The following is a 23869-nucleotide window of genomic DNA, read 5'->3' as shown; positions in this document are numbered from 1 at the left end:
TTTCAGTAGATCAACATTAAAATCTCCTACAAGTATAATTTATAATTCTCCTACAAGTATATACCTATTATAGAAAAAATATTCTGCACTTGTAGTAGAGCATTAAAGTAGATGAATACGAAAAAACACAAAAAAAAACTCAACAACTAGATAAATTATCATTGACACACATGACAATGATGTGCAAAATTCAATTTAATTTATTACATAGAAATAATTTAATTTATCGTGTGAACAAGAAGAAAAAGTTTACACAAAAACAACAAAACAAGGCAGCTATTTCCGAATTCTTGTTCAAAAATAAAACTCCGTGGAATGTCTCATTATCATTCTTTTCATTTGTTGAATTAAAATTTGAATTTATCAACCGCCATGGCTGCCTCGCGTGTAAAAACCAGACATGTTGTGTGATTAAAATGCAAAAGATAATATTTATTATGTGACGAGTGACGAGATAGCTCACAAAAGCATTATTAAAGTATGGTGAAGCATATCTCTTTTAATTTACACTTCTCACGATTAGTATGTTTGTAGCTGACATCTTGAAACTGAATGAAGATCCTTGCAAATTACTCGTACATAGTCAGAGTCAAAGCATGGATAGTCGGATATGCAGAATTACACCCTGGCTATTATCTACTACTAATTTGTAGGAAAACATTATAATTTTATCAATTTACAATATTGAATAAGCGATTTCAGAATACCAGGATAGCACAACGTGCTTCACAATAAAACGCTCTCGTCTTCGTTAGTCGGTCGAATGGCGTAGTGGTTAGTGGCCCTGACTGCTATGCCGAAGGTCCCGGGTTCGATTCCCGGCTGGGGCAGATATTTGTTTAAAGACAGATATTTGTACTCGGGTCTTGGGTGTTCATGTTTATATTTAATATGTATCTATCTATGTATTTGTGTAGATATATCAGCTGTCCGATACCCATAACACAGGCTCTGCCTAGCTTGGGGTCGGATGGCCGTGTGTGAAGATGTCCCCACATATTATTATTAGTGTAGTGTAGCTCCCAAACGGCTTATCTGATTTTCAATTTGTTTTTTTTGGTTCAGAGGTAATGTTACCCCGAGTGTTCTTAGCCATATCTTATCAAAATCGACTTAGCCGTTCTAAAGTTATGCGTTTTTTTGTGTTGAATGTCGGGAGTTCTTAACGTTGTTGGTTAGGTTATAACTTATAACACTTGTGTGAGATTATCTGTACACGGGTGTGAACAATTACAGCCGCATTAGCGTAATTACTTATCACCTGATTGGCCGCCATCGCCGATGGCTCACTTCAGTGCTAATCAGCAAGACTAGAGCTGTGGACGTCACATTTTGTAAACGATAAAACAGGGCATTGAACGTTTTCAGTTATTGTTATGAAAATAAGCTTTCCTTTCGAATGACAAGTGTTTGTATCGCATCGATGATAAACTTTAGTGATTTATGGTGCGGTTTGTAGACTATACGTAATTAATTACTTCGCTAACTAAATCGCATCGAAAGTATTTTTTGATAGGTATACTACAATTTCAAAGAAATCGTTTCGAATAAAAATCAATTTATGTATTGATAAATAGTAAGAGGACGGATTTTTATAAGTAGATAAAAAATATGCACAGTTATATGCCTACAATTTTTTTATAAAGTTATTCTAAGTGTTATTACTATTACCTCGCATAACATTATTTTAAGCCGATGAAGACTTGACAGCTATCCCTGTTCGTTATAAAAAATATTCTGCTTTCTAACCGGAGCCTACATTTTATAATAACGGGTCTAAGGTCTAAGTACAAGTTCGTTATCTGTAACATTAGCGACCTTGACCCGTTGTGTGCAAGTTGACAGTGATAGTTTGAGCGCCACTGGTCCCGCGTACAGTCGCCAACCTTGACCGTTGATTCAGCAAGATTGGCCTCACGAGCGACTTGCACTTATGGCTCCTACTGTACTTTGATAGGATTTTTACTTTGATAAAGTAGTTTCCAGCAGTGGGACACTGAATTGGCTACTTAAAAAAAGTAGTTTTTAGTTTGAGGCTTATTTTATATGCCAATTAATAAACGCAATGTCAATGAAGTGGACGCATTTGTGCGAATTTCTATACAAAGAATACTGAATACGATGCGTCCGTTGCCTATGCCTACGATACCGAAAGATGGACGCTTACCTTAAAACTGCTCACCTCACCTATGTCTAAGGCGGCTATATGTGACTTTATTAATACATTATATTATTTTGTAGTATATCGATAAAATATTGATTGATGCATCTATATTCCACCTATGAATCACAGGATCAAAGTGTTTGTGATCGGAGTGTGCTATTTTCTTTTTAGTTGACTGTACCAACCTGTAATGCCAATAATATTTTCTAGATCATTGTGATATTATTTGAATGGTAGGTAACTAATCAAGCGTTTTCCAAAATTGGACTATCAACTTATTACTGTCACTCCTAGTGTCCGATAAAAAACAAACTGTTATTTAAACATTTATTAGCGAGTAAGTAAATGCAATGTGTGTAAGTTATGTCACACGTGTGTGTGTGTGGTGTGTGTGTGTGTCAAGTCCGGATGCGGTGCCCTAGACCCGGTTAGATCAGCACAAATCATTATTCACTTATCATTTACAGGAATCTCACCAATCACTGGAATTATGTTTAATGTTTCATTTGCATTATGCCTACTTAGAAGTTTATTTACGACTGCATAAATTAACGAGTATACAATTTATTGTTTTTCGGACCCGACCAACTTTAAGGGTAGATTCTACGAGTGATTTCATCGAGAAAAAACTTTCATATGTGGGGTCAAATCTCAATATTCTAGAAACGGCGGCCATTTTAAAGTTTTAGATACTTAGTTTTTTCTTCTTCTTCATAAAAATCATATCAAATGGCGGCCACATTTCTAGAAAATTGAGATTTGACCCCACATATGGGGGATTTTTCTCGATGAAATTACTTGTAGAATCTACCCTTAAAGTTTGTCGGGTCCGAAAACAACACATTGTATAAGCTTACAGGGGGTTGCGTTTGTCTAGTCGGCGTTTGTAGAGTTTGTAGAGACGAAGCCTTAACCGCTACGTCACCACTCTCTAGCTCCTGTAAAACAAGATTCTCTGAAAGAAAACTGTAAATCCAGTCCACTTTCTCTCGCACACAAAAACAAAGCTATATGTCCCGCAAAATGGTCGCATAGTATATAAGTATACATAATGTATAGTAGTAGTACATAAGTGCGTGTGGTCGAGGAGCATTCGACGACACGGAAGCTAAGACAATTTGTTATTGTCTCGTTATGGGAGGTGACGAGTCGAGTTGCGTACGTACATTCAATGATTCGGACCTCATTCATTATAACTTATATTATCATCTATTATATTATTACACAAACACATAGCTTGTGAATAGTTCACTGGACCAGGAGGGTTACTCTACAGGGTGTTGCAAAAAGGGTATACTAAGCCGAAACCTACATGTGCAGCATGGTATATCTAGGCCCGAAACTAAAATCAGAATTTCAAAATTCGCGCACATATTCTCCACACTTGATAGGCTGGTTGGAGTTGGTAACACACAACATAAACATTTGAGATTACGAAACCTCGATTGGTCTCCATATCACTCGCTCTCATTATGATCATCATCAGCTCTGCCTACTGCACTGCTAACACAGGCCTGCCACAAGAAGCGCGAAAAAACTCTACCGATTAAAAGACTTTGCTAAAATATATAGTAAGTATGTACGTACTTAATCCTTTTTTGATCCAACACAATTAGAATATTTCTATTTTGTATAAGTACTAAAAATAATCATTATCAAAAGCCTGAACTTCATGACCTTCATCAATTCCAATCACACCATAAAATAGGTCAGTATTTTTCGCCAGTTCTCTGGAAAACTTATCATTCAGAAGACATAGGCTTTCGTTAGCCAAAAAAATAATTTCGCAACTATAATACGGTACTTAGTATGGGCGTCGCGTAGGTTTCCCGAAATCGCAAAATAAAACCTTCACGGAATATTAATATAGTATTATCTAACACATGTTCAACTTAAACGAAGACCCGTAGTTGCTACAACTTAAGGGTTAAGTTGCTATAAGATCCAGAAAATATTTTCAAAATGAAAAGTGGAACGGTATTCGCGAATTTATCCAAGTCGTAAGAAAGCAATAAAGTGTTAAATGTTAATTTGTTGTGAATATGGGATTAAGGCTTTGTGTAGGTACTTAATGTACAGTTAGGAACAGTGATAAGAATTCTTTGATGATGGCAAGCTATGCTTGCAATTTCTCTGATTGATGCAATACATAATATTCAGCAGACTGGCTACTTCAGGTTATCAAGTTGAGCTGAATTAAAAAGAAATACATACAGATGAATTGAGAACCTCTTCCATTTTAAACCGGTTAAAAAGTAGCAGCATTACACCCAATAGTTTTTTTTTACATGGTAAGATTTTATCCCAATTGTTTGTATCTAAATATGTAGCAAAATAATGAAAATTTCAGGTTTCTTATAGGTATGTGACTGCGACAGTACATTGTGTATGTTTTTGGCAGCATTTATTTACCTACTTGTTGAGTAATGTATTTGCATGTAGCCAATGTACGTGAGGCTAGTCAGTTAATCAATGCGCGAAAATATATAAAAGTGTATGGTTGTATTGTTTACTGTGTTTCCAATTTCCATACGCTTGCTGAATCGCAGACTAATGAGGATTTTGGGACGGTCTCCCGTGCGGCAAGTTAAACGCCGAGGATGATAAAACTCTGAGTGCTATAAGCTTCCTAAAGAATTCCCTCAGGAAACTCTTGAATGAAAACTTAGTTGTAAATAATGACTCGGTCCTCATAAGCTATTCCACGAGGTAGGTTTTAATATACCATGCTCGAGTAGCCACGTACCTTCGCCATTACCGTGTCAGTGACGGCACTGACGGGCTCAGTCAGCCTCAGCCATCAACTCATCACGGCAAGGGTTGCCAGTGACGCAGTCATCGCTTTCTTGTAATGAGATTAGAATTTCAGGTCCATCCAGGTTGGTAGTTTTTAGGTCCATCCTTACTTGTTCGTGAATTGAAGTCAAGTCAATTTTATATGGCCTGAAAGATGAGACGTCAGTAGTGAATTATTGGGAAGTCTATCCCACTCTGCGATCGCACCAACAGCCGCGCTTCGCGCGTTGTTGGTGCTCTCTCGAGTGGGATAGCCTTCCCAATAATTCGTATTCGATATTCATATTAGATGGTATTTCTTATGATTATTATTTGTAGATAACATAAAAAGTTGAGTTTTTAATTTTTTGCCGCACTTCATCAATGACTATGTAAGTGGTAACACATTGTCATTTAATAAACATGAAATTCATTAAACAACCAAATTCACTAGAGCTCAGTAAAATTAATGTTGATTCAAACAAAGTAACTCACCGACATGGGATACTTTTACCCAATACTATCCGTTGCATTATTTGCGGACCATCTAACTGTGGAAAAACAAACTTAGTGATAGGCTTACTTTTACATCCAGATGGATTATACTTTAGTAACGTATACCTGTACTCAAAAACAATTTTCCAACCAAAATACATATTTTTAGAAAAGGTAATGAATCTAGTATCCGGTCTCTCCTATTTTAAATATCACGACAATGACGAAGTTTTAAGTCCTATTAACGCCGCTCAAAATTCTGTCATCATTTTTGATGATGTAGCATGCGAAAATCAGAATAATATTCGAGATTATTTTGCTATGGGAAGACATAAAAATATAGACTGTTTTTATTTAAACCAAACCTACACCAAAGTCCCAAAACAATTAATTCGTGACAATGCCAATCTTTTAATTTTATTTAAGCAAGATGACGTAAACCTCCGACATGTATATGATGAACATGTTAACACTGATATGACCTGGTCACAGTTTCGTGAAATGTGTTCCAGAGTTTGGAAAAATGAATTTAGCTACTTAGTCATAAATAAAGACTGTCAGAAAAACAAAGGTTGCTATAGAATGAAATTTGATACATTTATAAACGTCGATGGTTGAAATGAATATATAAACCTTCTCAACAATATACTCAGCACTTTTCCATTTGCTTTTCGACTAGAAAGTTGTACTGTTTGCGAAAATGAACGACGAAAAAAATATAAAACAGCAAATAATCAAATCTGCTGAGGCTGTTAAAAAGAAAGTTCAACAAATGAAAAACAACAAATTAGATTCTGAAATAGCGCTGCAATCTATGTTCAAACCAGTAACTGACCCATTAAAGCAGCTAGCCAGAAAAAACTCTAGTGCAAGAGAATATGATGGAGGTTATCAAGATAGTGAGGAAGAAGACAATACCATGCCAGAAATTACTCTTTCTAGGAAAAGAAAATTATCGGTACCCACTAAAATATCAGACGATACACTGCAAAATTCATTAAGTGATATAAATTTTGATCAATCTGTAAGTGATTCAGAGTTTGAACAAAACTCAAAGAATAACACGAGTGATTTATTTTTTGAAACTTCCGATGGTGTTTCGACTCCTACTCCTCAGGATATATCATCATGGTCTTTATCATCAGAAGTGTTTAAAGATATTCCATACGGAATCAGGATAGAAAATGGAAAACCGATGATCGGAACAGAGCGCGTTACTATAACCGATAATGAATTTATAGTAGCTGGACATTCATTTAATAGAACAAGAGGGCTATCTGAATTACTCTATCAAAGAAAACCTGATTTAAGAGTAGTCACTGAAGATGACAAACAAATTTACAAGTCCATGTTATTGCTCACGAATGCACATAAAAGAAAATATGATTTAAATCAACCAATTAACAGCAATAGGGGTTTTAAGTATTTAGAAATTATAAAACCATTGTTAAGTTCACCTTCAGACAAATCTAACAGCAGCACCGCGAAAGGGAAGGGATTACCATTATTTAAAGAAGTTGGTAAAAGTGTAGATTACATTTTTTGGAATGATCCAAATGACTTAGTGAAAACATTAAAATTGTTAATAGCTTCCAGAGATGCTGGTAACACTGGATTAGATGATGAAATATTATCAGTTATGAAAGAATTAAGAACATGTGTAGATATTGAGTAAATAAATACTTGTGCAAATTAAGTTAAGTTTTATTATAACTATAACCTCCACCTTAGTTACATGATGAATATCGATAAGTTTGGTCACCACGTTCATAAAAGAATGCGTGTTCTAGACTCTTTAGAATTTACACCATTAACTAAAACACTTAGTCAAAACGAAGTAGGTGATTACGATTTAAAAAAAAGAAGATTAAAAGGATTGAAATTGCCAATTGAGGGTGATGAAGCTGTTAGTAAAGAGTACCTCGACCAAAGCTACAACCTTTATTGCAGAAAAGAAGACTTTCTTGCAGAACTCACAAGTATAAAAGCTGAATTAAGTCTTCTTCAGGAACAGTTGCATCGCAAGTGCTCTAAAGTAGACGTGAGTAATATGATCAAAGATCATATAGTAGATTTGAGAGATCATCTCACCATCCAACATGAGTAAAAAAGGTGTGGTTAATGAAATTCATAAAGCTGCAAGACGAAATTTCCCACGTCGGTCAGTTATCCTAAAAGGAATAGATGATTTATGGCAAGCAGATTTGATTGATGTAAAAAAATACTACAAAAACAACAATGGTTTTAAATTCATATTGGTTGTTATTGACGCCTTTTCTAAGTATACATGGGTAGTAGCATTGAAGAGTAAAACAAAGGGTGAGGTGGTTTTAGCTTTTGATAGAGTTTTAAAGGAAGGACGAACTCCTGCAAATTTGCAAACTGATATGGGTTTGGAGTTTTACAATGACATCTTTCGACAGCTTATGCAAAAGAGAGGAATTAATCATTATTCCACATACTCTTCAAAAAAAGCATCAATAGTGGAAAGAGTTATAAGAACTTTAAAAGGCAAGATGTTTAAACATTTCAGTTTTGTTGGAAACTATAAATGGATAGGAAGCGTAATAAATGATATAGTATATAATTATAATCATACTATTCATACCACAACAAAGTATAAACCATCTGAGATAAATAAGTTGAATGAATCAATCGTAGCTAAGAATATAAAAAATCGTTATAAGGCTATATCAGTTAAAAAAAATAAGTATCATATAGGTGACGTTGTCCGTATAAGCAAGTATAAAGGAGAGTTTCAAAAAGGCTATACACCGAACTGGTCCACCGAATTGTTTACGGTTATGAAAGTAATAAAATCTGAACCTACTACATATTACGTACGAGATCAACATGGAATTCCGATAAAAGGTTGTTTTTATGAATACGAACTTCAAAAAACTAAGTATCCTAATATTTATTTAGTTGAAAAGGTAATTAAAACGTCTGGAAATAAGGTTTGTGTTAAATGGCTTGGTCTAAGCTCAAAAGAAAACAGTTGGATTGATAAAAGCAATGTTATTAAAGATTGAAGTACATATATTATACTGTTTTGTTCAATTTATTTTCATTAGTCACCCAGTAATGAAAGGGAAAGGACTCCTTAACTCATTGATAAATAATTTGCCAGTAGAGTTACACTTACCAGGCTATCAATACTGTGGCCCAGGTACACGCTTACAAGAACGTTTAAGAAGAGGTGATAAAGGCATTAATCGTTTGGACAACGCATGCATGCAACACGATATAGCTTACGCAAACTATTCTAATTTACAAGATCGACATAAAGCAGATTTGAAGTTAAAAAATATGGCAAAACAAAGATTGAAATCAAAAGACGTTAGTACAGGTGAAAAAGTCGCATCTTGGTTGGTAAATAAAATTATGAAAGCTAAACTTAGAACTGGCGCTGGGGTTCAATCATTTAAATCATCTGTTAACAAATTAAAATCAGTGCTAAGGAAAATAAAACCAAAAAATAACAAACATGCCATAGAGTTAGCATATTTGGCTGCAAAAAAAATATTTCACAAAAATAACCGTGTGAAATTACCTAGAATTATTCCCATTCCTAAAACAGGAGGGATACTTCCTTTAATTCCAATTTTTGCGGGACTATCGGCATTGGGATCATTAGCCGGTGGTGTAGGCGGAATAGCTAAAGCTGTAAATGATTATAAGTCAGCGCAAAAAAATCTGGCGGAATCTGAACGTCACAATAAGACGATGGAATCAATCGCTTTGGGGAAAGGTTTATACATAAAACCCTACAAAAAGGGCAAAGGACTATGTGTAAAATCGCCAAAAAACTAGTTTCGCGGCTACCCAGACGTGCTCTAAGTAATATTGATATATTAAAACACACTCGCGATATACCTTATTTTCGCGGCGTTTATATGAGAGATACTCTGCCAAGTAAGCCTAAGAAAATTGAGTGTGCTATTGTTAATTTAGATCTTTCAGTGAATGATGGAACTCACTGGGTAGCCTATGTCAAAGTTAATAATTATACGAACTATTTTGATAGTTATGGTTTAAAACCGCCTAAAGAAATATTAACATATTTAACAAAAAAAAATAATGTATTCTACAATTATCAAAATTGTCAAGGAAGTAATCTTTATAATTGTGGTCACTTATGCATTAAATTTCTGAAAAAAATCTGGAAACCGTTTATAACAAGCGATTGATTATATATTTCCTCATTATCACAATGTCGTTCACACTATCAATTACTGGTTGTAAATCCGCTTTGTCTACAAATTATTCGCCAGCTTTGCAACTTGGTGGTGAATATGAATGCGGACTAGTATTTTTTTCAACATTCAATTCGATACCTAACGTAGGTAAAAATAACAATAAATTTTATTATGGTGATAATGAAATGGTAGAAATCCCTGAAGGATCTTACGAACTGCTAGATATTTACGATTTCTTGAAATCACATTTAACTGATTGCACATTTAAGTTAATGTGCAACAATAATACTTTAAGTACAAATATATTTTGTTCGAAAGACATTCATTTTGAAAAAGCTGGTTCAATTGCGAGGACATTGGGTTTTAGAAATGAAATACTTAAAGCCAATATATTACATGACTCCGTCTTTCCAGTAAGCATTCTTTCTACAACCATCGTTCGCATCGAATGTGACATTGTGAGCGGATCGTATATTAACGGAAAACCCAGTCACATTATTTACGAATTTGCTCCTAGTGTACCGCCAGGATACCGAATAATAGAAATTCCAAAAAATTTAATATATTTTCCGGTAAATCAAGACAGCGTTAGTGAAATTAACATAAGAATTTTAGATACAAAAAACAATTTGATTAATTTACGAGAAGAAGAATTACAACTCTATTTGCATTTAAGAAAAAAATGATCGATTTCATCAATAAAAGGTTTGAACCCCTATATAACATACGCAGTACATTACGCGCAGACCATCAGCCACCACCTATAAAAAGGAGAAAGCTTACACAGGAAAACAAACAATTTCTGAAATCCATCAAACTCTTAAAATGAATATTTTAAATATAACAGATCCCATTACCCATGACAACAGTATTGAAAGCTATGAAGTTCATTCGTATAAACCATACATAAACAGTTTTAACCTTAATGATGAGATTCGCATTCCTATTAATCAACAAGATCTGTACGTTTTGCCGACAGCGAGTACACTATACATAGAAGGGTCTATCACAGTGTCTCGTCCTGTTGGTGATAAAAGAGAGAAAGTTAGCAGTGTTGAACTTGTTAACAATGCTATACTGTTTCTTTTTCAAGATATTCGATATGAACTCAACGGTGTTGAGATAGACAGAATAAAAAATGCAGGAATAACAACTACTATAAAATCTTTGTTGTCAATGAATGAAAATGAATCTAAAATGTCACGGTTGTGGGGGTGGGAAATTGAGGGCTCTAAAATTACTTCAGGATCTTTTTCCGTGTCTATACCATTAAATAAAATTTTTGGCTTCGCTGAGGATTACAAAAAAATTATTATGAATTGTAAGCATGAGTTGGTACTTCTGCGTAGTAACACGAACCTTAACGCAATAAAATTAAGTACTAATGAAGTATTAGACGATATAACCATAAATAAATTAGTGTGGAGAATGCCACATATAAAAGTATCAGATCGCGAGAGGATTCACTTATTGAGATATTTAGAGAAAGACAAAGCTATTAGTATAGCATTTAGAAATTGGGATCTTTATGAATATCCTCTATTACCAAGAAGTACCAAACATACGTGGTCAATAAAAACTACATCTCAAATGGAAAAACCGCGGTTTGTTATTATAGGCTTACAAACAAATCGAAAAAGCAATGCTAAGTCGGATATGTCGCAATTCGATCATTGTCATTTACGCGATGTTAAAGTGTTCTTAAATTCTACCTATTTTCCATATGAAAATCTTGATATAAAATTTGGAGAAGACCGATATCTATTAATATACGAGCAGTACGTGAAATTTCAACAGTCATATTTTGGACATCAGTTAGGGCCGTTGTTAAGTTTAAAACAATTTAAAGAAAAGGCACCCTTGTTCGTTGTTGACTGTTGTCGTCAAAACGAAACATTAAAAACCGGACCGGTGGATGTACGTGTTGAAATAGAGAGTGATGTAGAAATACCCGATCAAACAACAGCTTATTGTCTTATTTTAAATGATTGTATAATCGAGTATAAACCACTTTCTAATATTGTAAAAAAACTAATATGAGTACTGATTTATTATTATTGGATTTGCAAGGATTTCGTGACTATAAAAATAGATTTATTATCAAAGAATTAGCATATGCTACAAAAGAATATACTCAGGTCTATTTAGTAAAGCCTCCTTATCCATTTTCAAAATTAAGTGATGATGAAAAGAAACAAGTAAAATGGTTGGAGAGAAATAGGGGAATTTACTGGCGACAAGGGTACATAGATTATAATGAATTTAGCAGGTTAATAAAACCAGTTTTAGACAAAGCAAATGTATTTGTTAAAGGTTCTGAGAAATGTAAGTGGTTAAGAGAGTTGTCACCTGATTGTAAAGTTCTAGATATCGGAGAAAGGGGGTGCCCTAACTTAAAATCATTATTTGATAGTTATCAAGGTAATGACAAAATTTGTTGTTTTAACCATCAAAAATATTGTGCTTTAAAAACAGTTATTTGTTTAAGGAAATGGTATTATAATGATTATTAATATTATGTTAAAAGAAAATAAAATCCAGATTTTTATTAAAGTCTTTTATTTATTTTAATCTACCTACATCTAAACAAAAATACAGTTTATATACTAAACCTAAACTAACTTAAGAGCTACACATAGTCTTTGTAATTTTTTTCACTAGGTTTTCCGTCATGTCTATTATCTCATCTACCGGATGCGTCACAACGTACTGTGCTTTTAGCACTACACACTCACTGTCACTAGTACTGCTGTTCAGATCCACAACCTCAATTCTCACGAGCCGATGTCCTGGTCGCGGTGATTTGCTCATCACGTAAGAGGTTGTGGTGTCATCCTCCGCCCGCCGTTTTCTGGACTGTCTGGCTGCAACACTTTTCTTTTTAGCGATGGTTCTCTCTGGGCTTGGCGGCCGCACCTCTTCAACATCGCTGTCGAACCATACTTGTCCGCACTGCAGGTGGTCGAACGAATGCGGCGTACCTAACCCGTATGGGCTAGATTCATTCAGGATCTGGAAAGAAAGAAAAAAATATTAAATAATTGTCCACCATAACTCTCGAGCACTTTACATTCAAATATTCGAAAAGAAATAGATAACTTACCGATTGTGACATTTTGCAGAGTTTTGTTTGAGAATGGTCCGAGTCTTAACAGTGAGGTGCTCGTGCGCAGCGCTGGTAGTAGAGTGAAAGAAACATAATGAAAATGCAACATCGAAAATTTAAAAACATCATGCTATCTTTTTCACACTTACCCAAAAGGTTGCGCTGCACTTTACGCAGTAGCCACGTGTTGTGAAACATAATGAAAATGCAACATCGACAATTTGAAGACATCATGCTATCTTTTTCACACTTACACAAATGTTTGCGCTGCACTTTACGCAGTAGCTACGTGTTGTGAAACATAATGAAAATGCAACATCGACAATTTGAAAACATCATGCTATCTTTTTCACACTTACGCAAATGTTTGCGCTGCACTTTACGCAGTAGCCACGTGTTGTGAAACATAATGAAAATGCAACAACGGCAATTTGAAAACATCATGCTATCTTTTTCACACTTACACAAATGTTTGCGATGCACTTTATGTAGGTCGATGCAGTAACCACGTGTTGTGTAGACTTGGCTTTTCTATGAATATTTCAAGCAATAATACCTACTTACTTTTTAGGTGTGATTTATAAATAAAACAAAAGATCCCGTTATAATGTTATTTTATTTAAGATAACATTAAAATTTAGCTTATAATCTATTTAAACAGGGTACAACTTATTGGTACAATCAAAAGTATTGCAGTGCAATCAATAAAAGTATTGAAATAATAAAAGTCAAATATAAACATAATATACAAAGTAACTTTAACTCTGTCTTCATCCCTCAGCCATTTAAAATTAAAAACATGTGTCTAACCTAACTTAACAATGCTAATTAATTCAACAGATTATGTAAATTACTTGTTATTAGTATGTAATATTATCAACTAAAATATATATTTGCTACCCCAAGCTGTCGTACTAATTTTATCACCACGTATCATTTTTTTATCATCGTTGTGTGATAGAGCCACCTTATTTATGCTTCTCGTAAACAATTGGTGACGGATTGATCTAAACAAAATGTTTCTTCTGCGGATGACGTTATTTTCGAGAAGTACAGATTTATAGTCTAAATGAGTTAAATCCCTCATTACACTTGATTTTACACCTTTCGCTTTTTTTATAACCCTATCCTGAGTTTTAATACAGTACATTTTAGATCTCAGACCCACAAATTCTGTTATTATTCGTCCACCCATTTCATCCTTGAACAGACCTGGCACCTTTTTGTTGATCAAAGGTAGACCGTATTCATTCTGAATGTTGTAATTGCTTGTATCAAAATATTTGATGAAATGAGTTTTCAAATCTTGATAAAAATCATTAGTTTTTATGGCATAAATAAAACTATCAGTGTCTGTGTAGCACATTTTAACCCTATCTTGGTAATATGGCTTTACAATATTATAATGAAAGTTGTACATGTGTGTTTTAGATAGCTCAAGTACTGTAAACCCAATATATATCGGTTTATCATAAACAATTTTCTTTGGTTTCATTTGAATGGCTACTAAATTCTCACTAAAAATGGAAACGCTATGGAAACGAGGGTTCGCAATAAGTCTATTGGCTTGCAATTTTTTTTTTGTTTTGTTATTTGTATCATTCCATTGCTTCACCAAATGCACAGTGACCCTAGATTCGTTATTTTCTAATGTTTTGCCGAATACTGAGTTATTCAAAAGTTTAAAGAAATCTTGTTCAAACACCGATTTAGCTTCTTGTCGAAGTTTTGTGTTGAGCTCAATATATGATTTGAGATATGGACTTTGTTTAAATGTGATAACGCGATGAATTTTTTGAAGAAGTAAACCATGGTCTAAGCATGTTTTCAAATGTCTGTAGTGAATCACATAATTGTATTTATCGTATAAATTAGGAATTAACTTTTTAGTTTTACCTCCGGGTGGGATGCATTTTTCGGGACAAAATGGTAAATCATCATGTTCACCATGCAAGTGATGAGGATAAGCCAAATCTACTTCAAGTATGTAACCATAATCCGCATCGTCGTCCACTAACGAAACGTCAAGTTTATCTATTTCACATTGGTTGAGGAATCTGAAATTGGATTCAGGCAAACTTTGACACATGCTGTGTCCATATAAATTATTGCAATCTATATAAACGATGTGTGAATCTTGTTGTGAAGGGTCATAATCTAGCACGAATTTATGGTTTGCCTTCACATATCTATGGGAACACATAACTATTCCTCCTCTTATACCACTTTGAATCATTCGAATCATAGATAGATCATTCAAGAGTTCGAGTTTAACGCCTGTATGGATCATCATTGCATCAAATGACAATTGAGGTGCGGTGATGAAATGTGCGGGATCTAACTGATAATGCTGTTTACATGTTTTACGAAATTTTTCAAAAATATCAGACAAAATTAACACATCGGTTTTGAGATATAAATCCGTGTAGTCACCCATGGTTTGAATTCGGAACTGATTCCAAACTGATTGGGCGTGTTCATAATCTTCAGTTGAAATGTCTTCATTGGTTAAGACATTATAAAAGTTTGACTTTGAAGGTAGACTATCTTCTAAATAAGTCTCCCAACTAGTCATGTAATTGTATGGGTATACACCCTTTCGCGTCAAAAGACAAAAATCTTTTTCTGCTGGAAAATGTTTTTTAAGGCAGTGAAAATCGTCTTGCGTCAATGTTTTAGCCAACTTTCCCAAGCTAGTTCCCAAAAATTTTAGTGAATCTGCAAATCGCAGACGAATATGATCTCCATCACCAACAGGTAAAAACTTTGTGAATGAAATATAGTTTTCTTTAGTTTTTGGTATTAGTTGTATCTTTCCAGGGATTTCACCAAGTTCCTTGATAAAAAGATGACAATCATAACCAGACAAGTTATGAAAAAAAATCGGAACGAATTTACTTAATTTGTACTGTAAATTACAATGAGCATGAGCTGCCCCGCGGTACTGAGCAGAGATATGACAGTGATCCCTAACTTTGTCATTCCAAAGCAAGTGTTTACAAATGTGACAACGCGTTGCGTTTTGAAAATTTTCGCTGTCCGCCTCTGTGAAAATCATTGGTTTAGTGGTATTTAACATTTCATTAATTTTTGTACAATGATTTTGTAATGATTGAACGAATTTGGAAACACAGTCCTCACCACGGTATGAAACAAATAGGTTTTGAGTTTCATCAATAGTGCAAATTATGTTGTATGCAAAAGCAATCGGTATATGATGGTGTAAATCAGTTGTAGTAGCAGTATTTGGGTTAGGATCACAACCGTGCACTGGCTGCAACATTGTTTCAAAGTCTGCATATATGACATAGGGCACATCTTGTTTTTTTTCATAATTTTTAAATTGGACAAATGAGCCTTTTTCTGGTAAAAAATAGGTCGGCTCACCGCAAACATGATTGTTCAACTCTTCTTGTGATCGGAAAAATGTGAAGCATACATCGCAAAAGAATATATTTCCGTGGTGCTTGGTAATTTGGCTTCTCACAAGGCGAGATAGATTTTTAATCAAACAGTAATGAGATGAATTTTCGTTTTCGATTAGCAATAAATTAATGTGATTAATACCATCAGATTCAGATCGATATAATGGTCCCTCAATTTTGTTGTCTTTTAAACCATAGACAAATATCGCAATATTAGGATTATTTTTCTCAAAAGTTGAGATGTCTGCGAAACTAATTGGAAAGTTCATGTTTTTGGTGTTCAACACATTCTGAAAGTGTGGATACGATGATACGCGCTCAGGATGAGTCTTTGTTGGATTCAAAGCCGCCATAACACACCAGAGAAAACAGTACTCATCATTGTTTCGAATATTTAAGCATGCTTTTTTGTTCTTAATTAATTTAGGCAGAGCTATGTATTTGGACCCGCTTAGTGCTTCATATTTATTAATGTTTATATCAATGTGACAGTTGTTCAAAAATGACCAACCAGAATCCCTTTGCTGAAACGATTCCATTTTCTTAATCAAAATATTTTCAATTTCGGAGAAATATTTATTAAAATCGTAATTAAAATGAAGAGGAATATTTTGGGTAGCAAAAGATTTTATATCTTGATTATCATTACTCATCATTATAAAATTTGCATAAAATTCAAAGTTTACTTTGATACAAGTATGTTTTTGAAGTGATTGATCTAAAAGCGATTTTACTTTATTTTTTATGTTCATGAAAAATAAAGACGTAGAATAAAGCTCCTCACCCTCGGGCACCACTATTCTGTAAGTGACAATTCTACTTTGAAAAGCGGAATGAATTATATGTACACCATCATTTGTATCAATAACTAACTCGTTGGTCTTATGTAAATTACTTCGCAAATGTCCAATCCACTTTCTCTTTTCAACGTTTACTTTACATACTGTGCAATATGGCATTTTGTAATCTGTTGAATTAACTAACTAAAAATATAATCTAGCTAACAGGGACGTAACGAGAGGTTTGAGGTAAGAGGGTCTAGTACGGGTTTGTTAGAAACTATAAAAGTTTACGTTTTCTCGCATACAAAGTGACGGCTCTAGAGGAAACTATCATGCAACTTTTGTCAAATAATGTATGCAGATGACAGAATAAAAAGTAAACTTTTATAGTTTTAAAAAATTGCAAATCCTGTACTAGACGTACAGTATAAGGTTAAAAATGCAAGTACTGAATCTAAAAGCAACTTTCATAGGAACTATCTACTTAAAAAATCGAACTAAAATAAGACCATTAGACCTTACCTTACCTTACCTTACCTTGCCTTACCTTTATAGTTATACCTTATACCTTTACCTACTCCTACTCTAATTTTACTTTTACCTTTACCAATTTAATAATTCAGCTATATTAAACAAAACAATAATAATAACGGGAATAACTAGGAAAAAATATATTTTATTAGATGTAGATTATTAAAAAGGTTATGCTTCTTTAAATTTAATTGTATCCGGGTTATAAAACGACGGCGTGCTGTCGCTGAAGAGGTTGCTCGCCTCCTTCACAAATCGATGCAGCAACTTCCACTGCGGCGACCCGTCTTCCACGTAGGTGTTGAGCCGCAGCAAGGCCTTGGTCCAGCGGGTGTCCTTCGGCGCGTCCTCAGCGTCACGCCGCGCGTAAACTTTCACCTCCACGTAAAAGTCGCCCGACGTGTTTGCTACACGTCGCTGGTTCCCGTTGGCCACGCGGTTTACGACGAAGGATGGCAGCGTCTTGTTCTGCGCCAACACTTCGTCCTCGTCGTTGCACAACCCGAAAATATCAATCGTGTGCAGTTTCTTCTTCTGCGCTCTGTGAAATAAAAAATATCAAGATTAATTTGGTAATCCACTAGATAAATAAATAAGGTTGTCTTACACGAAAAACAACACTATACACAGGTCTTTGCATCTATTACACATGGTGTATACACCATACATACTTGATGTCTAGATAGGTGAAGTAAACAATGCGACGCTGAACTGGCTAGGACACAAGTTTTAGATGATGCGAGCTTGCCCACCACCTACACCATTCCATCAACTTAGTTGCTCTAATTCATCAGAAATACAAAGTCAATACGTGTGAACAGTGAGCAACAACAATATAAATTTAATTAATATCCCACACACAGGCATCCGACCTCAAATTATGCAGACCCAGTAAGATGTCAGTCAGCTGCTATACTTACACAAAAATACATTAGATAGAGAAACAAAAACCAGACCCAAGACAAACACAAATGCTCATGTTCATCAAACACGAATGTTTGTCTGGACGGGATTCGAACCCTCGCCCTCGTGCTCCGTAAGCAGGTTCACTAACTGCATGGTATACAACACAACAACACTGTACTGAACTCTATTAATGTAAAGAGATTTAATTATTATAATTACCTTGGTGCGCTGCTTGAACTGGTCGATGCGGCGCTGGACTTCCTTTTGCTCGTCTGTTTCTTCTTTGCAGCAGCAACTGCAGCCTCGACGTGCGCGCCGACAACGGATTCGCACTCGGAGTCAGACCTGAAAAGCAAATGACAATTATATTAGATATGTAAAAAATATTGTCAGCGATGGAGAGCAGATGAACTGAAATGAGGTTTATTTAGAATATTACATTTTCTAATTACATTAAAATGTAGGAAACTGTTATAAAAATGGAAAGAGATAAATGAACATAGTAAAAAATACTTACTTACATTATTTTTATGAGAGAAGTCGGTATTCAATCAGACTTCAGCGGCAGAGCAGACGACGGTGGTCGACAGCGGCAGGCGGGGCAGCGAGGGCAACAGCAGGGCAGGGGGGGCGGCGGCAGGGCAGGCGGGCGGCGACAGGGCGGGCGGGGCGGCGAGCGGCGGCGATGACGGAAGGCAGCGGCGGAGCAGGGGTATCGGTACCACAAAGCTCAACTGAAGATTCTTGGAGTCACGAAAATAATGAACGATGACGGCCGCCACGCACTATTTTATACAATCAAAAACTAAAACGTATGCAAAAAAAATGTCGCGCGAAATTGAACTTAATTCAATTGTGGTTTTTGCCGCACGGGAGGGACGGCTTTTAATAATAATTGCTAACGAGCATGTTTCCATACCTAGGTATTTTCCATTTTACACGTGTGAACTCATTTTTTATTTAGTATCTAATATTTTTAGTACTTACACCCTCTGTAAATTTTATTTAACAAAGGTATACATTGTACATAAGTTCCAAATAACTCATTGGTACATGGCCCAGGCATCAAACTCGAACTCTATCGTGAGAAGCGGGTGCGTTATAGGTTGAGCTACCAACCCTCTTATCATATGAATGCATTGGGTTTACATACATACATAATTATGGTCACGACTGTAAACCCCGAAGGAGTAGTTTATGTTTCTGCATTGAGTTTAAAACGCAGAAACTAATAAATAATAAATTAATTCTGATCATAGACTTAATTTTTATTAAACTATTTTTTCACTAAAAAACACACACACACATCCCGTACAAGTCCACTGCTGAAAATTGGCATCCTCCAATACTGGAGGGTTTTTGTTATAATCTCCACGCTTGACAGGTGGGTACAAAAAAACAGAAACATTAAGACCCGAGTGCAAATATCTGTGTTTAAACAAATATCTGCCCCGGCGGACGATCGAATCCGGGACCTTTAGTGGTAGTCAGAGTAATTTGACTTAGACCATGTTTCACAATGTCTGGTTAGTGCCTACCTGCCACTCTCTTTTATAATTTTTTTGACACTGACACCATGTATTTTATCCCACAGATAGTCACTAACCAGACATTGTGAAACAGGCCCTTAGATAAATAAATATAAATAATAAAGACCCAGTTATTTCACGCAATACTTACCTACTTTTCTATGGTGGATGACCACTCATCATAGAAAATCTAGTTTTGTGGAAGTCAGATAGTTTTTATCCTTTCACTGACCTTATTACTAAACTTCGCCAAATAATTATTTATTTATTTTTTCTCATAGCTTCAGAAGGGCTAGCACAGGGCGCAATTTTAAGACCTGACATAAGTTTTGCATCGCGCTCACTCACATCGCGCAGCCTCAAGGGCGAGCGCGACGGAGAACTTTTGTCGCGTCTTAAATACTCCATACTAGTCCTTCTGATATGTGTTTTAGAATGGAACAAGGTACCGATTCATGAGAACTGAATACCAAAACGAAAGTCATGAAGGGGTTGAGAGAATATTGAAGATTAACCGAAAACAAAATTTCGAGTCTTTAGTGTTAAAATTAAAATTTCATACAAATCTATAGCTCAAATTAAACTGGGTGGTTATGTTAAGATTCAAATTACATTACTTTAGTTTTATAATTTTCTAAAACGATGCCAAGTCACTCATTTACCTACTGGCGGCATTATGTGACATCCGATACCTGCGTTGATACTAGGTACCGACTTATGGGAAAGAAATCAAATACTTACACAATGAAAAAGTTCCACTAATAAAATGCCGACACCAAACGATCTATTTTTTTTATTTATAATATGTATCTATCTACAGGGTGTTGCAACAGGGTATACTAACCCGAAACCTACGTGTGCCGCATGGCACGGCGCGGCATGGCATACTTACCTACCCTTTTTGCAACACCCAGTATATTGGCATTTTTCGGCACATCCAAAACCTGAGAACAAATACCTACTTATCTATGATTAAACAAATACGGAGACCGAACCCACGACCCTCAACACAACAGTCAGTTCCTAACCACTGTGCCATCCGACTTAATGTAATTATTTGTATTTTTTATGAATGGCGTTAAGAACACTTATTCATATGCATACAGATATACCTCAAACAACATAAGTATTAAAATTCACACTTAACATCCAACACCGAGATCAAACGCATATTGGTTATAAACAAATATCTGCTCCTTCTGAGATTCTAGCCAAGAATTCTCAACACTCTGACCAACTAGATTCATGTGTAGAGTCAGTCATAGACTGTGTGTGTTGTGTACATACCTACTGAAATTCCATTGCGATTGTGAATTAAATAATATAATATATGTAGTGTGCATGTAATGCAGGTAGGTACTTATCTAAAAATAACTAATCCTCATAATCAAAACGTTGGAAAGTGTACCCCACTCTGTATTAATAGCTAAGCCGTGCTAAGTTCTTTAAATTAAAAACGCATTGCGAAGTCTGTCACATTCCACATTTGCACCGTGTCGCCGCCGCCGTCTGATAATGAATTACCGGGAAGGCATGAAATAGCGAGCGACGACGACGCGCAAACTTTTTATGTTATCTTAAAAAATCTGGAACGCGTCTTGAATACATATATAATCGTAATAATAATCATAAGAAATACCATCTAATTCTAATATGAATATCGAATACGAATTATTGGGAAGGCTATCCCACTCGAGAGAGCACCAACAACGCGCGAAGCGCGGCTGTTGGTGCGATCGCAGAGTGGGATAGACTTCCCAATAATTCACTACTGACGTCCTACAATGAGAGACGTATGACGTGAGACGTCACACGTATTTACAATTAACCACACGAAATCGCAGTGTGCCCTATTTAAAATAGGGGTTCGTCACGGAATAATTTTAGGTCCTTTCTAATGTCTTATTTGTGTTAATAATCTTCACAGGGATGCTCCACGATGACGCTTCTTCATTAAGCCCAGCAATAGTGTCTTCTTAGCTCTTAATGTTAGTAAACAATTGACAGCCGTTGCTCTTGTTGACGAATTGATGCAGTAAACACAGTACTACCACGTATAGTGGACACAGTGGTGGCCCTACCGCCACATCGCGTGACGACGGCAAGGACGCCACGTCACCGCCACGCGATCCTCTTGCCGTCTCAGAGAGATAATGATGTGTCCAGCACGTGCAGTAATAGCTGTCTCATTACCTGCACTGTGCTCTAATAGCTTATCAGAGGAATAGGCGATTCTGTTGTCAGCGTTATGCGAATTATGAGCATAAGGTGCAACAGAGTGCAAAACATCTGTCCAACGTGTCTAGTTTGTCTAGCGCGACCGTGAAACTGAAATCGAAGACAAACAATGACGGCATCAAACAGATGACCCACAGCGCCATCAGTCGGTTCCATCCGGAAGAGAGGAGCATCCCGTCATTAAGTTAATAACACGACGGGGATGGGAACCGATTAATGCTCGTCATCAGATGGCTATCATTACTGTTGTCATGGTAAGGTCAGCCGCGGGTGACATGTGTATGGTTTGTGGACTTGGCCAGCGGAACTTACTGTACTTTGTACCGGGGTAGTTGAGTCTGAGTCTCGATTGCTGATGAGGCTTGTAGCCATTGCGACGTAAGACGTTACATAGAGTTGCGGCAAATTGAAGGTATCTGCGTACTATTTAATGGTACGTGGAATATAATATGTATTGGGGAAGCTTTATTCACTACTCACGCTTGCATTATCAGGCCACTCATGTGATGGCACAGAAGGCAGCACTGTGTGTGATAGTTCGAAAATTCTACGTTATTATATGCGCTTACCTTTAGTAGATAAAGCTTTCCCATTTATTTGTTACACCTACACAGAAAATCTGTAGTGGTAAGATGAGAAAAGCTGAGGACAGAGTGTTGGCGCTCCTTAGGAGAGGCTTATGTCCAACTGTCGACGATTGTTGGCTGATGCTGAACGGCTGTCGCCTCTCTGAAGAGTTACATGATATATTATGTACTTGTATCTGCCTGCAGATCAGATATCATAGAGATTAAATGTTATTGCGACACCTTAATTATCAGAGTCCGTGAGGCAGATGTTATCTGCTTCCTCTGTAGGTACGTTGGAGATATAAGTAATTATTGTTCTTAGCCATGATTCAGTTGTTTCTGTTTTAATGTTAGATGTGGCTTTCAGTCCTTCATGTAAGCGTTTTAATACGGGACTAAAGGTTTTCGCGCCTAGTAACAGCTACCGTACCACCACCGACACATTAGCAATCAACAATCCATAAGCAGCGCCGCTCGCCTGTCAAACATCTGTCGAATCCATACTAGCTACGTCAGATTTGAAATGCGAGCAATATGACGCTGCTTAGGGATTGTTATTTTTTTATGTGCGGTGGCGGTAATCCCACAGTTTGCCTATTGAGAATGTAGCCTCAGGGTACCTTTCCAAAAGAGATGTGCTATGGAGCTAAGCTGCAGTGATGTGACAGAAATCCGTTCTCGCCAGTGCTAAACTGTGCGCCGAATATACGTTGCAAGGGCTACGTAGCACACCACGTCTCTGGTGCAAAAGCACCTTTAGTCTATGTTTTAACATTATAGATAGGGGTCTTACTAGCTACTGAGGATGTAAACGGAAGTCTTGAAAGGTTGCACATCAGTTAGTAAGCTATAACTTATATCTAGGTACCTAAATAATAAAAATCTAAATAATTATTTAGATTTCTGTGGTATGGTTTAAGTAAGTGCGTGCACACTGACTTTTCTAGTGACGTTATAATGACGCCCCCACCTACATTATTTAATCTTATCTTAGATTAAAGTGATAAGATTAGATCCATATAACGTTAAGTATATTATATAATCAAAACCAATTTCACTAAACATAAAATAAATTTTACTCGACTAACATATCGATAACAAAGTTCACAAATATTTAATTACGTTTATATCAACTAGGCAATTATATATG

At 35.9% G+C, this 23869-nt stretch overlaps 2 protein-coding genes across 10 annotated transcripts in view; both read right to left on the bottom strand.

The window, feature by feature from the left end:
• The window catches only part of LOC105388676 (transcription factor EB), a 94937-nt gene that overhangs the window by 17187 nt on the left and 53881 nt on the right, over positions 1-23869 (bottom strand). The window lies entirely within an intron of this gene.
• LOC119690761 lies at positions 17355-19154 on the bottom strand. Its single transcript, XM_048630935.1, has 3 exons — positions 18905-19154; positions 18603-18728; positions 17355-18018 (listed from the first exon to the last, which is right to left on the bottom strand). Coding segments are annotated over exons 1-3 (498 nt in total). The 5' UTR covers positions 18907-19154; the 3' UTR covers positions 17355-17648.

The sequence above is a fragment of the Plutella xylostella genome, chromosome 27 (genome assembly GCF_932276165.1).
Source record: "Plutella xylostella chromosome 27, ilPluXylo3.1, whole genome shotgun sequence".
NCBI classification, from domain to species: domain Eukaryota; kingdom Metazoa; phylum Arthropoda; class Insecta; order Lepidoptera; family Plutellidae; genus Plutella; species Plutella xylostella.
This window is presented reverse-complemented; position numbering and strand designations above follow the sequence as displayed.